Source organism: Mesoplodon bidens (assembly GCF_964165515.1).
Source record: "Mesoplodon bidens genome assembly, chromosome: 18".
NCBI classification, from domain to species: domain Eukaryota; kingdom Metazoa; phylum Chordata; class Mammalia; order Artiodactyla; family Ziphiidae; genus Mesoplodon; species Mesoplodon bidens.
The window spans coordinates 45952653-45969530 of record NC_138175.1 but is presented as its reverse complement, the minus strand read 5'-3'; the positions used below and the strand labels follow the sequence as shown (position 1 = coordinate 45969530).

Here is a 16878-nt window from a genome sequence, read left to right as displayed (position 1 = left end):
TCAGCAGGGCAACCAAAGAGATCAGGATATGACTCCACCTGAGCTGCAAAATTCTGAAACCTCCGGGACGAACTGCTGCTCCTGCTTTGGACAAAGCAGCTTTCAGAGAAATCAGCACCATGTGGTTCCTTCCTGAGAGATCCCAAAAGCATAAGAGGGGTGGCCATAAGGTGGCTTGCAGTTTTAACTGATACTCTGTGATTCTGAATCCCAGTGGAAAATTCTACTCAACAAGCGGAAGAAGAAAATAATTTATTTTCTTCTAGAGCTAGAAAGTTAGTCTTTTAACAGAATAATATGACAGTCAAATGATTGATTTCTTTCTTATAATGCTCCTTAGAAAAGCAATCTTGCTGTAAGATCCAACAGATGCATTTTATGCAAACAGAAGTAGAATAAAATTAACACAATCCAAATTAAAAATACCAATGAATTAATTTTTTCATAGAATTAGACATGTTAATTCAAAAATCCATATGAAGAAATAACCAATAATTTTTTTAAAACTGGAAAAGAAGACTAATAAGAAGGGAATACTCCAAAGGTTAGTAGAGGCACACTAAAAAGCTCCAGTAATCATAGAGGGACTTCCCTGGTGGTCCAGTGGTAAACAATCCACCTTCCAATGCAGGGGATGCAGGTTTGATCCCTGGTAAGGGAACTAAGATCCCACATGCCACGGGGCAACTAAGCCTGTGCACGACAACTACTGAGCTCGCGCGCTTCAACTAGAGAGCCCGTGTGTCACTAACTACAGAGCCCACATGCGCTGGAGCCTGCGCACCATAACTAGAGCAAAGCCCAAATGCTGCAACAAAGAGCCTGCGTGACGCAACAAAAAGATCCTGAATGCCTTAACGAAGATCCTGTGTGCCTGCAACTAACACTCGAAGCAACCAAATTAAATAAAATACAATACATATTTTTTTAAAGGGAACACTCTTGCACTGCTGGTGGGAATGTGAATTGGTACAGCCACTATGGAGAACGGTATGGAGGTTCCTTAAAAAACTACAAATAGAACTACCATATGACCCAGCAATCCCACTACTGGGCATATACCCTGAGAAAACCATAATTCAAAAAGAGACATGTACCAAAATGTTCATTGCAGCTCTATTCACAATAGCCCGGAGCTGGAAACAACCTAAGTGTCCATCATCGGATGAATGGATAAAGAAGATGTGGCACATATATACAATGGAATATTACTCAGCCATAAAAAGAAACGAAACTGAGCTATTTGTAATGAGGTGGATAGACCTAGAGTCTGTCATACAGAGTGAAGTTAGTCAGAAAGAGAAAGACAAATACCGTATGCTAACACATATATACGGAATTTAAAAAAAAAATGTCATGAAGAACCTAGGGGCAAAACGGGAATGAAGACGCAGACCTACTTGAGAATGGACTTAAGGATATGGGGAGGGGGAAGGGTGGGCTGTGACAAGGCGAAAGAGAGGCATGGACGTGTATACACTACCAAACGTAAGGTAGATAGATAGTGGGAAGCAGCCGCAGAGCACAGGGAGATCAGCTCGGTGCTTTGTGACCGCCTGGAGGGGTGGGATGGGGAGGGTGGGAGGGAGGGAGATGCATGAGGGAAGGGATGTGGGAACAGATGTATATGTATGACTGATTCACTTTGTTATAAAGCAGAAACTAATTAAAAAAATAAATAAATAAACTTTAAAAAAATAAAAAATAAAAAAAATAAAATAGTATTGACATTGATGACAAAAAACTGCATTAAAATATTAACAAATTTTCAGGTTAAACATATTGTTGAGAAGCAAGAAGAACTACAATCCTGCAGCCTGTGGAACAAAAACCACATTCACAGAAAGACAGACAAAATGAAAAGGCAGAGGGCTATGTACCAGATGAAGGAACAAGATAAAACCCCAGAAAAACAACTAAATGAAGTGGAGATAGGCAACCTTCCAGAAAAAGAATTCAGAATAATGATAGTGAAGATGATGCAGGACCTTGGAAAAAGAATGGAGGAAAAGATCGAGAAGATATAAGAAATGTTTAACAAAGATTTAGAAGAATTAAAGAACAAACAGAGACGAACAATACAATAACTGAAATGAAAAATACACTAGAAGGAATCAATAGCAGAATAACTGAAGCAGAAGAACGGATAAGTGACCTGGAAGACAGAATGGTAGAATTCACTGCTGCGGAACAGAATAAAGAAAAAAGAATGAAAAGAAATGAAGACAGCCTAAGAGATCTCTGGGACAACATTAAACGCAACAACATTCGCATTATAGGGGTCCCAGAAGGAGAAGAGAGAGAGAAAGGACCCAAGAAAATATTTGAAGAGATTATAGTCAAAAACTTCCCTAACATGGGAAAGGAAATAGCCACCCAAGTCCAGGAAGCACAGAGAGTCCCATACAGGATAAACCCAAGGAGAAACACGCCAAGACACATACTAATCAAATTGGCAAAAATTAAAGACAAAGAAAACTTATTGAAAGCAGCAAGGGAAAAACGACAAATAACATACAAGGGAACTCCCATAAGGTTAACAGCTGATTTCTCAGCAGAAACTCTACAAGCCAGAAGGGAGCGGCATGATATACTTAAATTGATGAAAGGGAAGAACATACAACCAAGATTACTCTACCCAGCAAGGATCTCATTCAGATTCGATGGAGAAATCAAAAGTTTTACAGACAAGCAAAAGCTAAGAGAATTCATAACCACCAAACCAGCTCTACAACAAATGCTAAAGGAACTTCTGTAAGTGGGAAACACAAGAGAAGAAAAGGACCTACAAAAACAAACCCAAAACAATTAAGAAAATGGTCATAGGAACATACATATTGATAATTACCTTAAACGTGAATGGATTAAATGCTCCAACCAAAAGACACAGGCTCGCTGAATGGATACAAAAACAAGACTCATATATATGCTGTGTACAAGAGACCCACTTCAGACCTAGGAACACATACAGACTGAAAGTGAGGGGATGGAAAAAGATATTCCATGCAAATGGAAATCAAAAGAAAGCTAGGGTAGCAATACTCATAACAGATAAAATAGACTTTAAAATAAAGAATGTTACAGGAGACAAGGAAGGACACTACATAATGATCAAGGGCTCAATCCAAGAAGAAGATATAACAATTATTAATATATATGCATCCAACATAGAAGCACGTCAATACATAAGGCAACTGTTAACAGCTATAGAAGAGGAAATCGACAGTAACATAATAATAGTTGGGAACTTTAACACCTCACTTACACCAATGGACAGATCATCCAAAATGAAAATAAATAAGGAAACAGAAGCTTTAAATGACACAATAGACCAGATAGATTTACTTGATATTTATAAGACATTCCATCCAAAAACAGCAGATTACACTTTCTTCTAAAGTGTGCACAGAACACTCTCCAGGATAGATCACGTCATGGGTCACAAATCAAGCCTCAGTAAATTTAAGAAAATTGAAATCATATCAAGCATCTTTTCTAACCACAACGCTATGCGATTAGAAATCAATTACAGGGAAAAAAATGTAAAAAACACAAACACATGGAGGCTAAACAATACATTACTAAATAACCAGGAGATCACTGAAGAAATCAAAGAGGAAATAAAAAAATACCTACAGACAAATGACAATGAAAACACGATGATCCAAAACCTATGGGATGCGGCAAAAGCAGTTCTAAGAGGGAAGTTTATAGCTATACAAGCCTACCTCAAGAAACAAGAAAAATCTCAAATAAACAATCTAAACTTATACCTAAAGGAACTAGATAAAGAAGAACAAAACAACCCAAAGTTAGTTGAAGGAAAGAAATCATAAAGATCAGAGCAGAAATAAATGAAATAGAAGCAAAGAAAACAGTAGCAAGGATCAATAAAACCAAAAGCCGGTTCTTTGAGAAGATAAACAAAATTGACAAACCATTAGCCAGACTCATCAAGAAAAAGAGGGAGAGGACTCAAATCAGTAAAATTAGAATTGAAAAAGGAGAAGTTACAACAGACACCACAGAAATACAAAGCATCCTGAGAGACTACCACAAGCAACTCTATGCCAATAAAATGGACAACCTGGAAGAAATGGACAAATTCTTAGAAAGGTATAACCTCGCAAGACTGAACCAGGAAGAAATAGAAAAAATATGAACAGACCAATCACAAATAATGAAATTGAAACTGTGATTAAAAATCTTCTAACAAACAAAAGTCCAGGACCAGATGGCTTCACAGGTGAATTCTAGCAAACATTTAGAGAAGAGCTAACACCCATCCTTCTCAAACTCTTCCAAAAACTTGCAGAGGAAGGAACACTCCCAAACTCATTCTATGAGGCCACCATCACCCTGATACCAAAACCAGACAAAGATACTACAAAAAAAGAAAGTTACAGACCAATATCATAGATGGATATAGATGTAAAAATCCTCAACAAAATACTAGCAAACAGAATCCAAAAACACATTAAAAGGATAATACACCATGATCAAGTGGGATTTATCCAGGGATGCAGGAATTCTTCAATATATGCAAATCAATCAATGTGATACACCATATTAACAAACTGAAGAATGAAAACCGTATGATCATCTCAACAGATGCAGAAAATGCTTTTGACAAAATTCAACACCCATTTATGATAAAAGCTCTCCAGAAAGTGGGTATAGAGGGAACCTACCTCGACATAATAAAGGCCATATATGACGAGCCCACAGCAAACATCATTTTCCATGGGGAAAAACTGGAAGCATTTCCTCTAAGATCAGGAACAAGACAAAGATTCCACTCTCACCACTATTATTCAACATAGTTTTGGAAGTCCTAGCCACAGCAATCAGAGAAGAAAAAGAAATAAAAGGAATACAAATTGGAAATGAAGTAAAACTGTCACTGTTTGCAGATGACATGGTACTATACATAGAGAATCCTAAAGATGCTAACAGAAAACTACTAGAGCTAATCAATGAATCTGGTACAGTTGCAGGATACAAAATTAATGCACAGAAATCTCTTGCATTCCTATACACTAATGATGAAAAATATGAAAGAGAAATTAAGGAAACAGTCCCATTTACCACTGCAACAAAAAGAATAAAACACCTCGGAATAAACCTACCGAGGGAGACAAAAGACCTGCATGCAGAAAACTATAAGACACTGATGAAAGAAATTAAAGATGATACCAACAGATGATACCAACAGCCCACATGCAACAACAAAGACCCAACGCAGAATAAATATAAATTAATTAATTAATTAATTAAAAACCACTACCATATTCCACTGGGGCAAATGAAATAGCCTCCTAATTGGTCTTCCTACTATCCATCTTGCCCCCTTCAATCTATTCTCCATAGAGTGATAATTATAAATCAGCTCATGTCATTCCCCTGCTCAGAAATCTCCAATGCCTTTCTATCACACTTAAAAGTCACATGCCAGGAGTTCCCTGGTGGCCTAGGGGTTAGGATTTCAGGATTTCACTGCTGTGGCCCAGGTTCAATCCCTGGTTGGGGAACTGAGATCTGGCAAGTGGTGCAGCAGGGCAAAAAATAAAAATTAAGTCACATGCCTTCCCCTATGACATACAAACTTTTACACGATTAGCCCTTGCCTAACTTTTTGACTTCATCTTGTTACTCTACTTTTCACTTACCTTTTGAATAATCATCCTGGTCTTCTTGTTGTTCCTCAAACATCAAGGCCTTTGTTCCTCCGACCCAAGACCTCTGCATTTACTGTTCCATTAGGACTGCTCTTGCTTCTTGCTTTAGATATTCATATGGTTTGAGCTCTTTTTTCATGTTTCCACTCGAATATCACCTCCTCAAAAAGCCCCAACCACCCTAAAACAAACCTGTTTACACCTGCCAATTTCTATCCCTCGTTCTTCTCACTTTTCTTAATAACACTTGTCACTATATAATATTGTTTATTCATTTACTTGTTTACTTAATGTCCTTTATCCTATTAAAATGTAAACAGCAAGACTGCTGGGAACTACCACTCTTGCTCACAATTGTCCTACTGGTGTCTAGGACGGTGCTTGGTTCAGACTGGGCACACAAGTATTTGCCAAATAAATAAACGAACATATTTTTAGGCAAGCAAATATATATATATTAGTTAGACTGGAAAGAAACTGGATCCCATATAGATATTGCTATGGACCAAACTGTGTCCCTCCAAAATTATACATTTAAGCCCTGACACCCAATGTGACTATATTTGGAGAAAGTGCTTTTAGGAGGCAATTAAGGTTAAATGAAGTAATAAGGATGGAGTCCTAATTCACAGGACTGGTGGGTAGAATAGGATAGGATAGGACTGGTGGTCTTACAAGAGGAAGAAAGAGATTGTGCTCTCTCTCTTCACCATGTGAGGACAGTGTGAGAATAGGGTCATCTGCAAGCCAGGAAGAGAGCCCTCATCAGGCCCCAAGATGCTAATCTCAGACTTCTAGCCACCAGAATTATGAGAAAATACATTTCTGTTGTCTAAGTCACTCAGTCCATGGTATTTTGTTATGGCAGCCTGAGCTGCCTAATACAGATTTAGATATAGATGAATTGTAGTCTTTGATCAAGAAAAAAGAGTAGCTCCTCTCTTTGTCAAATCTTTTACCTATCACCCCCAACAGGACATTTTTACTTACTTTTTATTTTGAAATAACGTAGATTCACAGGAGTTTGCAAAGAAATGTACAGGAAAGTCTCATGCAGGCTTCACCCAGCCCCTTTCAATGTTAACATCTTACAAACTATAGTACAATATTCAAACCAAGAAATTACCCTTGGTATAATCCATAGGGCTTACTTAGATTTCACCAGTTATACATGCCATCACGTATGTGTATGTATATAGTTCTATGCAATTTTATCACATGTATAGCCTTGCATAACCACTACCACAATGAACATACTCAACTATATCATAACCACAAGACTCCCCTGTGTTATTCCTTTATAGCCCAACCATCTCCTCCCCTCCCCTCCCTCCCTAACCCCTGGCAACCACTAATCCATTTCCCATCTCTATAATTTTATTATTTCATAAATATTAGACAATTAGAGTCATACAGTATATAACCTTTTGTGATTGGTTTTTCTCACTCAGCATAATTTCCTTGAGGTTCATCCAAGTCGTTGTGTGTATTAATAATGTATTCCTTTTTGTTGGTGAGTATTATTCCATGGTATGGATGTACCTTTTACCCATTTTTTAATTGGGTTGTTCATCATTATAGTGTTGAGTTGTAATGTAGAGGCTGGATACTGGTCCTTTGTTTTACTACTATTTTCTCTCAGTCTGTGACTCACCTATTCATTTTTTAATTAGCATATTTTGATGAGACAAAGTTTTTAATTTGGATAAATTGTGACTTATCAATTTTTAATTTTTATGGTTATTGCTTTCTCCTAAGAAACCTTTGCCTACTACCAAGTCATTCCCCTACGTTTTCCTCTAAAAGCTTTATATTTCTTATATATAAAATGTATACTTAGTTCTTAAATTTTCATTTTATTTTTTATACTTAGCTTTTATATTTGGCTTTTAAGATTTTTTAATGTTTAGTTTTTATATTTATGTTTAAAATACATCTCAAATTAATTTTGGAATGAGACAGAGTTCAAGATTTTTTTCCAGCTATTCCAGCATCAGTTGTTGAAAAGACTTTCCTTTCTCCACTAGAATGCTTTGATGCCTTTGTCAATAAATAAATGACCCTTTAAGTGCATGTGAGGTCTACATCTAGGGTCTCTGTTCTGTTTGTTGATCCTTAGCCAATACCATAATGTCTTGATTATTAGAGTTTTATAATATATCTTGAAGTATCTTGAAGTCATGTAGTCTAAGTTCTATAATATGCTCTTCCTTTTTCAAGACTGTTTTAGACATGCTAAGTCCACTGCTTTTCCATATGCATTTTAGAATCAGCTTGTTAATGTCTACAAAAAAAAAAAAAAAGGTTCCTAGGATTATGACTGGAATTGTGTTGAATCTATACAATTGACATTTTTATAATACTGAGTCCCCATCCCCAAAATGGTATCTTTCTATTCATTAGGTCTTTTATTTCTCTTAGCAATGTTCCATCATTTTTATTATAGAGGTTTTACACATTTTGTCAAATTTATTCCTTAGTATTTTGTTTTTTTGACACTACTGTAAATTGACTTAGTTGACTTTAATTTTTCTTAATTGACTTTAATTTTCTAATTTTTTTCACTCTTAGTTTATAATAACACAATTGATTTTTGTAGCTCAACCTTGTATCCTGTGATCTTACTGTGATCTTCACTTATTGCTTTGAGTAGCTGTTATTTTGATTCCTTACAATTTTCTAAGTATACAATTATGCCACCTCCAAATAGTTTTACTTCTTCCTTTCTGATCTTTACAATATCTCTTATCTCTTTTTCTTGCCTTATTGCAATGCTAGAACCTTCAATACAATGTTAAGCAGAATTGGGGAGACTGGGCATCCTTGCCTTGTTCACAATCTTGGGGGAAACTCTTCAATCAAGTATGATGAAGTTTATGATGTAGTATTTTTTCAGCAGATGTCCCTTATCAGATTGAGGAAGCTCCCCTCAGTTTCTAGTTTCCTGAGAATTTTTATTATGAATGGATGTTGAATTTTGTCATATGCTATTTTTACATCTATGGAGATGATCACATGGTTCTCACATTTCTGTTAATATGTTAAATTACACTGATTAATTTTTTAATGTTAAACCAAGCTAGGGTTTTCCTAGGATAAACCCTACTTGGTCATCATTTTTATATATTGCTGGATTTAATTTCCTGATATTTTTTAAGCATTTTACATCTACATTCACAAAGGATAGAAATTAGCAAAGGGAAAAAAATTATAGACTTATATCCTTCATGAACTTAGTAAAAGAGTTATAGTAGTCTCATAAAATGAGTTGGAAGGAGTTCTTTCTTTTTCTGAAGGAATTTGTGTAATACTGTAATATTACTTCCTTAAATATTTAATAGAATTCACCAGTGAAACCATCTGGGTCTAGCATTTTCTTTCTGGAAAGACTTCTGATAATGGATTCAATTATTTTAGCAGATATGAAGTTATTCATATTTTCTTTTTTCTCTTGTGTCAAGTCTGGTAAGCTATATTTTTCAAGGAATTTTTCCATTTCATTTAAGTTGTCAAATTTATTGACATAAAGTTATTCATGGTATTCTCTTATTTTTTTAATGGCTGTAAAAATGTGAAGTGAAAACCTCTCTCTCATTCCTGGTATTAGTAATTTATGTTGTCTCTCTTTCTTTCTTGATTAGTCAAGCTGGCGTTTATCAATTTTGTTGATCTTTTCAAGAAATCAACTCTAAGCTTTATTAATTTTCACTTTTTTTCTTTTTCTATTTTGTTGATTTTAACTCATATTTATTATCATTTTTTTCCTTCTACTGAGAACAGCTTCTCTCTTTGAAGTGGGAGAGAAACATGAGACAAGAAACAGAGAGTTGTAATCAAGGCCAGTAGGAAGTTCCTTTGCTAGCCCAGGCTTAAAAGATTTTAATTTGCTTCCTAGGTCTCAGGCCTTTTCTCCACAGGCTATGGGCTTTTGAAGAGAGATGTGTAACATCTTGAGGGTATGTCTCTACCCTAACATACTTGGCTATTATCTACAGTAATGACTTCCCCATGCCTGCTAAGCCCTCACTCACCAGAGTGATGTCTTCTTGTCCCTTCCCTTACAACCATCCAGGGCTCCTTCCCTTCATCCAATAAGGTAATCACATCTGGTTTAGAAATGGAAGGTCCTGCTTAAAAGATAATGTGACATGAAATTATAAGCCCCAAAGTCCTTAGGTTCAGATTTGGTTAAATTTATAATAAACGATAGACCAAAATGGTACTTTATAAAGCCTAAGAGCAAAGAAATGCTAGGGAGTTGAAGAACACTCATACTAGGGTAACCTCAGGACCACAAGGAATAGACACCAGACAGGTAAGAACAGGCCTTAAAACAATTTAAACTCATACCTCATACAAGCTCTGTTGAGAGGCAGTCTTTTGTAATAGTTGAGAACACAGAATATGGATCCAGACTGCATGGGTTCATATCCTGCCTTTGTTGCTATGTTACCTCTGCAAATTATTAACATTTTGTGCCTAAATTTTCTCATCTGAAATAAGGATAATAATAGCATATTTCTCATAGAGTTGTTATGAGGATTAATTAATAATGTACAATGCTCAGAATAGTACCTAAGTATACGCAGTTATATGTATATATACACATAATATGTGTGTATACTAGCTATTAATTTTTATTGTTACAATTTGCTGAGAGGAGAATAAAAAGCTTCCTCAGACATCCTCAGATCCTTACTAAGATATTCATTTAATGTTGAATGCAAAGTTCTTAGACTTTAACTTTCTACCAAAAAGCAAGTAGAACTGAATATGTCTGTTATAGGAAACAGAATGCACTTACTTGAGTTTTAGATGAACTTTGTGGATCCACCTCATACTATGTAAGTTCTACAGGCTCCTCTGATTTTTAAAGAGACTCAGAATCCCTGAGTCTAGGTATTCTCTTTGCAGGTGGATTATAAAGGAGGGTTAAGCATCTACATCAATTCCGAGCTCAAATACAAAGTGAAGTCTGGTTTCTTGGAGAATGCTTCTGTCGTAAAAAAACCAGAATTCAAACCCAGCCCCTTGGATACTAAGGAAACATGGAAACAACAAAGCCTGAAGAAAGTCTGAAGGACCTAGCCTGCTGAACCTGAGAGTGATGAAGTGTTAAAAGGAGGGGCCTACTTCCAACCTAACAAAGCTTGAATCATTCCTTTGGAACAGAGAGAAAAATTTTATCTAGTTTCTCAAAACATAGTCCTGATATTGACAGAAGAGAAAGCCAGTATAATTGGGGATAAATAGCCTTACCTAGTGAGATGAAGTTGCTATAATTCTCCCACATGACATCCCTATATAAGTCCCTCTGAGCTGAGTCCAGGAATTCCCATTCTTCCTGTGAGAAGTCTATGGCCACATCTCTGAATGTCACTGAACCCTGAAAAAATAAAACTCATGGATAACTTGTGAAAATAAATGAAATATTTTTTAAATGGAAAGAGAGATCAATGATTGCATTGCAGAGAGGGAGGGAGCACACAGCAAGCAAATTTATGACATGTGTAAGGACAGTAAGAAAATTAGTATCACTGAAGCATAGTGCTACATGTCTTGAATAGTCCTGTGAGTGCAGATAAGATTAAATTTTTACCCAAAAATATCTGGAAAGGAATAAAATAACCAAAAGAAGTTCCAATTAAATGAAACAGTGTACACAAACCCTCTGCAAGCTGTATCTCCACCACAAATTCTTAAGAAATATGAGGTCTTCTATCTTCTTTCCCCTTTACTGATCATGAAAAAACATTGATAAAAATGAAATGTACTACGAAATCTCTAAGAAAATAGACTCAAGCTCACCATAAAGTCACATTTTATTATAAGCATCTTCCCTGTTATGACCAATTCTTCAGTAAATTTTTTTTTTTTTTTTTTTTTTTTTTTGCAGTAGGCGGGCCTCTCACTGTTGTGGCCTCTCCCCTTGCAGAGCACAGGCTCCGGATGCGCAGGCTCAGCAGCCATGGCTCACGGGCCCAGCCGCTCCGCGGCACGTGGGATCTTCCCAGACCGGGGCACGAACCCGCGTCCCCTGCATCGGCAGGCGGACTCTCAACCACTGCGCCACCAGGGAAGCCCTTCAGTAAATTTTTTAAAATTTGCTACATGGAAGTCCACATTTCAAATGTATTAAATCCAACCTTTTTTTTCCTCTCTCTTTAGATGTGTGGATTCAATACAGTCTCAAAAATCTTCCTCAGCTCTCACATTCTACTTTATCTATTACTTATGCATCTGGATGACTTTCTTACTATTTATCATCCATCATCCCTCACTGAACACCTTTCCTCATTCCTGAGTTAGAGGATACCGAATGGTAAAGGTATCACCCTGGACCAGTGGTTTTCAATGAGGAGTGATTTTACTTCCCAGAAGACATCTGGCCATGTCTGGAGACAATTTTGATAGGCACAACTAGGGAGAAGGGGTGTGAGTGTTAGAAGCGTCTAATTGGTAGAGGCCAGGGATACTGTTAAACATCCTACAATGCAGAGGACAATCCCCCACAATAATATATTCTCTGGCTCAAAATATTAATACAGTTGAAACTTGAACAACACAGATTTGAACTGCGTGGTACCAGTTATACATATATTTTTTTCAATAGTAAATATTACAGTATTATGCAATTCTCGGTTGGTTGAATCTGTGGATGCAGAACTGCGTATAATGAGGAATTCCAGATATGGAGGAACGGCATATACAGAGGGCCAGATTTTCAACTGCACAAAGGATCAGCGTCCCTAATCCCTGCGTTGTTCAAAGGTCAAGTGTAGTTCCAAGGTTGAGAAACCCTGCTCTAAAACAGCACATCCTGTAAAACTACACGATGGACTCTGCTCCTAGTATCCTTCTCTCAGGGGTTCCTGGAGGTGATTCTTCCTCTGTGTTTGCAGTTCTGTTCCGATCACCTCCTACTCACCCCATTGCTGAAGGAGGGATCCCTCACCCTAAATGGTATGAGATGACTGAATATCCGACACCTGACAGATGAGACTGACAGCAGGTTATTAGTCACATATACTCACAGCCTGGGAGAGGAAGACACCACACGTCATGCAGGGCCACACGGGGGTTGCACTCAGGAATAGGGTGAACAAGCAGGATCTGTGGGAGGCAGGCTTTATAGTAAAAAGAGGATGAGGGGTCCCTGGCCAATGCAGGAGCATGTGATGGGCTTGTTTGAATAATTCTGTGGGCTGGCAAGGAGGTGAAACCTATTAGGTTGAGGACTAAGAGGGGTTTAGCTGGTCTAGCTGATAGGGAAACTAGCCAGGTAAAGAGTCTTTTCCATTGCATGGGGGCCACATCTGGGGAGAGCAGGGGAACTCTTGGTTAGGTCTGATAAGATATCAAGGCAGCATGTGAACTTTTAGGCCTCACAATACAAGGCCGCAATCATATCCCTACCTAATCCACCCAAACCTAAAAGCCTTACATACAATAAGATCTCAACACATACAGGGACTAAGACCAGCCAATACTAAATCTCATCTTATGTACTTAAAAAATTCAGGTCTGTGGAGAAGTTTGGAGTTTTCCTTATAAGCAGTCAAATAAGACCAAAATCTCTCTTTCATCAAACCACAAGATCATCAAGGAGTGTTCAAAACAGGGATCTCCCATTTAATATTAATAATCCATTCCTGAAAATCAAGACATTCTAACACTACATTATTTTCCCACCATTTTGGGTGGGTGCCTATCTTCCCATCATTTTAAAGCAAAGAATTATACTGCATTATGTATCAATTCCAACCCTCCAACTAGCTTCACATTTCCCCCAGGACAGAATGAGAGTACACGTGGGTCAGTGCACACATGATATCTCTGGCTTTAGTACTTTCACTGTCTCTTTTACCAAATTTTTTTTTCTCACTTGCTTTGCTTCTTTCTCTACAAGTTTCTTCAATACTTTTCCAACTTCTTAGGAACTCATTTTACAAAATGACAAAAACAGGGGCTACATGTGAAGTGCACTTTGCAAATGCGCTTCCAAGGAGAACATAATGGCAGGCCTGGCTCACACTCTGTATGATGCTCTGAGGCCTCCCTTATCACCAGCAGTACCACTTATACACATCCCCTTTAATGATATCTGCATGCATTTCAAAATGTCTGCAGATGGTTCTGATGATCCAGCAATTGTATTTGGAATATAACAAGACTTCCTACACATTGTTTTTTGTTTAAAAAAAAGTTACATTGAACTATACAATTTCACTTACATAAAGTTCTAAAAATAGGCAACATTATTGTATGGTGTTCAAAGTCAGGATTACATTTGGTTACATTTGGACTGGGTAGGTAGAAAGTGACTGAAAGGGGGGCATGTGAATGCTAGTAATATTCTTTTTCTTGACCTGAGTGCTGATAGCATAGATATACTCAATTTATGAAAATTCATTCAGCTGCACACTTTTGATTTGTGCACTATTCTCTATGTACATCATACAGCAATACAAAGTTAAAAAAACTTTTAAAAGATGTCGAATTGGGCCTCCCTGGTGGCGCAGTGGTTGAGAGTCCGCCTGCCGATGCAGGGGATACGGGTTCGTGCCCCGGTCTGGGAGGATCCCATATGCCGCGGAGCGGCTGGGCCCGTGAGCCATGGCCTCTGGGCCTGCGCGTCCGGAGCCTGTGCTCCGCAACGGGAGAGGCCACAGCAGTGAGAGGCCCGCATACCGCAAAAAAAAAAAAAAAAAAAAAAGATGTCGAATTGTGTATTGGGGATGTAAATTTTTCCCATATAAAACTAGACCCCAAATCACTGTAATTCAGAGAAATATGCTTTCTCTGAAGTTTAGGTATTAAAATCAAAAATATTAACGGGGGGACATTCTGCAGAGAATACCCACATTCTTCTCAAGGCATTTCACTTTTGCTCCTTGATGGCTCTTGACAGAAGATTCTGTAGATAGGAGATGGTCCACATTAGTGGAAAAAAGGGAAGGGGGCACATAGGGGACACTGGACTATTTGTCCCCAACTCTCACAGGAATGAGAGGAACTAGAGTGGGTTCTTGGATGGAGTTCTGTTAAATAGGAAGTTTCAGGATAAGGAATAATCATTCCTTATCCTGAAACATGGCCTAGAAATTGGCAGTATTTCAAAAACGAAGAAGAAACACCAACTTACATGGGCCATTGTTTCCAACTGCAAGAACCGGTCAGTCCTTCTCAAGATTTCTCTGTTGGAGAACTACAGAGTCCAGATAAGCCAGATCTGGAAGAAGAAAAAGCAGCCATGAAACCAGATGTGCCTCAGAGCTCCCAAAATGACTTATGTTAGTATGAGCTTTTTTCTCTTCCATTCCTGCTTCCAAACTACTCTTCACCGCTATACCCACATTGCTCTCATACCCAACTGGAGGAGAGTACAGGGAGTGTGAAGAAATCCAAGCCCTGACAAAACTCAGCTAAACAGTGATGATCTTTGTGCAGAGCCCAGATACTTCAGCGGGAGGATTTCTATCCAGTTCCCCATCTGGCAGTGTGGATCTGGTCCTGACACTGGATTCCTCAGACTTGTCCTGAGCAGCATCTCCCCTTTCCAGTACAATTTTTCAGGGCTGAGAAAGGGCCACACCATCCACACAGAGCCTCCTATGAGCCCCAGGATCCTGCCTGAACCTCCTAAACACAAAGACTGAAAACCACACAGATCGGGCCTGGCAGCTCCTGCCACTGTAAAGCTGCACTGGTCTTTCCCCAGCCCGGACAACTCACTACTCTGTTTCCCAATCAGAACCTCTTCATATCATGACGTCCTTTTCCACCCCCTCTCTTTCAGTAGAGGATTCATGATCGTTGCAGTTAGTCAACAACAAACATTCATTGAGAATTTTCATGTGATGGCTGCTTTAGGTACATCACTCAGCATTGTTCTGCAAAGTAGTTCCTCTCTCCTTTCCATAGTTCAGAAAACTGATGCTCAGGGGTCAGATCATTTGCCCAGATTCAGTTATTAAGTGGCAGAGCTTTGTTTTGAGTCCACATTTCTCTAACTAAAAAGCCATCTTTCAACTTTGGTTTTTGCCTCTGAAGGGTAGAATTTCTACTTCACTGAGAGAAACCTAAGCAAGGGCAATTCACTAAAAAATAGAAATAACCTTTCAAAAGATACTAGACCTCACTACTAATTAACGAAATGTGTTAAAGCAACCAAAAAATACCTCTTTACAGCGACTAGATTGGGAGATCTAAAAGACTGATGATACGCTGTATTAGCAAGGTCACAGCACACTAGGTTGGTCCAAATTTAGAACTGTGTGAAAGGGCATTTAAACCCCGTAACGCTGTAAACCAGAAACTCCACTTCTGGGACTAAAGGAACTATTTGCACATGTACATAGAGATGTTTGCAGAGATATGCGAACAGATTTGGTTTATAATGAATAAAAGCTGAAAATAATTAAACTGCGGAATGATTAAATAAACTGTAGTGCATCTATACCACTGAAAACCATGCAAAGAGTAAAAAGTGATGATGTTGCCCTAACTTTGATGAAATGGGTAAAGTCAGTATGTTAAATACAAAACCCCCCCAGCATGTGTGGCCTTAAACTATTTTGACAGAAAAAAAACCACATGTATGCCTAGAAGAACCAGTTAAAATGTTTACAGTGGTAGCTCACAACACTCAACACCATATTAAACACAGTGTGACCCTAAAGTATGCAAATCCTCCAAAGAAGGGAAAGACTTTCCCAATTCAAGTTTTCTTCCAGTCTTCTGTTGAACTGAAGAAAAAAGTTCAGGATACTCTATAACAGCTGTTGTTTTTCCTGAGTGGCTTTTCTTCTTTGTTTCAGCGGCTAATTCATGATTTAATCATGAACCAACTCTATGATTTAATCTACCCATATGTTAGAGTACTACCTAGAAAAGGATGACAAAGTCTCTGATATCTTTTAGGCACTGATGGCAGTCTCATGGCTGCTTCCTTTCACAGCGTCCTGACAAATGGGTTTCTTTTGCTTCTGAACCAATCCTTTGGGCTAAGATGCCTATGAAACCCTCCAACTGCTATTAGATCTTCTTGTCCTATTTTTCTAATCTTGCATGTAACATCATTAAAATAAAAACTGTAAGGCATAAATCTTACTGTATGAAATCCTCCTTTTACAGAGACCTCACAGCTATAATCTGGATATAACTTGACAGTGCTTCCTGTTGTCAGCTTAATATCACC

The 16878-nt window shown here is 37.9% G+C and overlaps 1 protein-coding gene across 5 annotated transcripts in view; it reads right to left on the bottom strand.

Moving 5' to 3' along the window:
- Positions 1-16878, bottom strand: part of ZFP14 (ZFP14 zinc finger protein) — a 31326-nt gene that overhangs the window by 11859 nt on the left and 2589 nt on the right. For 2 of the 5 annotated variants that reach the window (XM_081217163.1, XM_081217162.1), the window contains exons 2-5: positions 14824-14910; positions 12713-12791; positions 10938-11064; positions 9710-9808 (exon numbers count right to left, since the gene is read on the bottom strand). In XM_081217163.1, the coding sequence (XP_081073289.1) occupies positions 9710-9808; positions 10938-11064; positions 12713-12742 (256 nt within the window). In that variant the 5' untranslated portion in view covers positions 12743-12791; positions 14824-14910. Of the gene's footprint in view, positions 1-9709; positions 9809-10937; positions 11065-12712; positions 12792-14823; positions 14911-15034; positions 15276-16878 lie in introns of those variants that run through there. The other 3 variants (XM_081217164.1, XM_081217165.1, XM_081217166.1) reach the window with 3 other exon arrangements.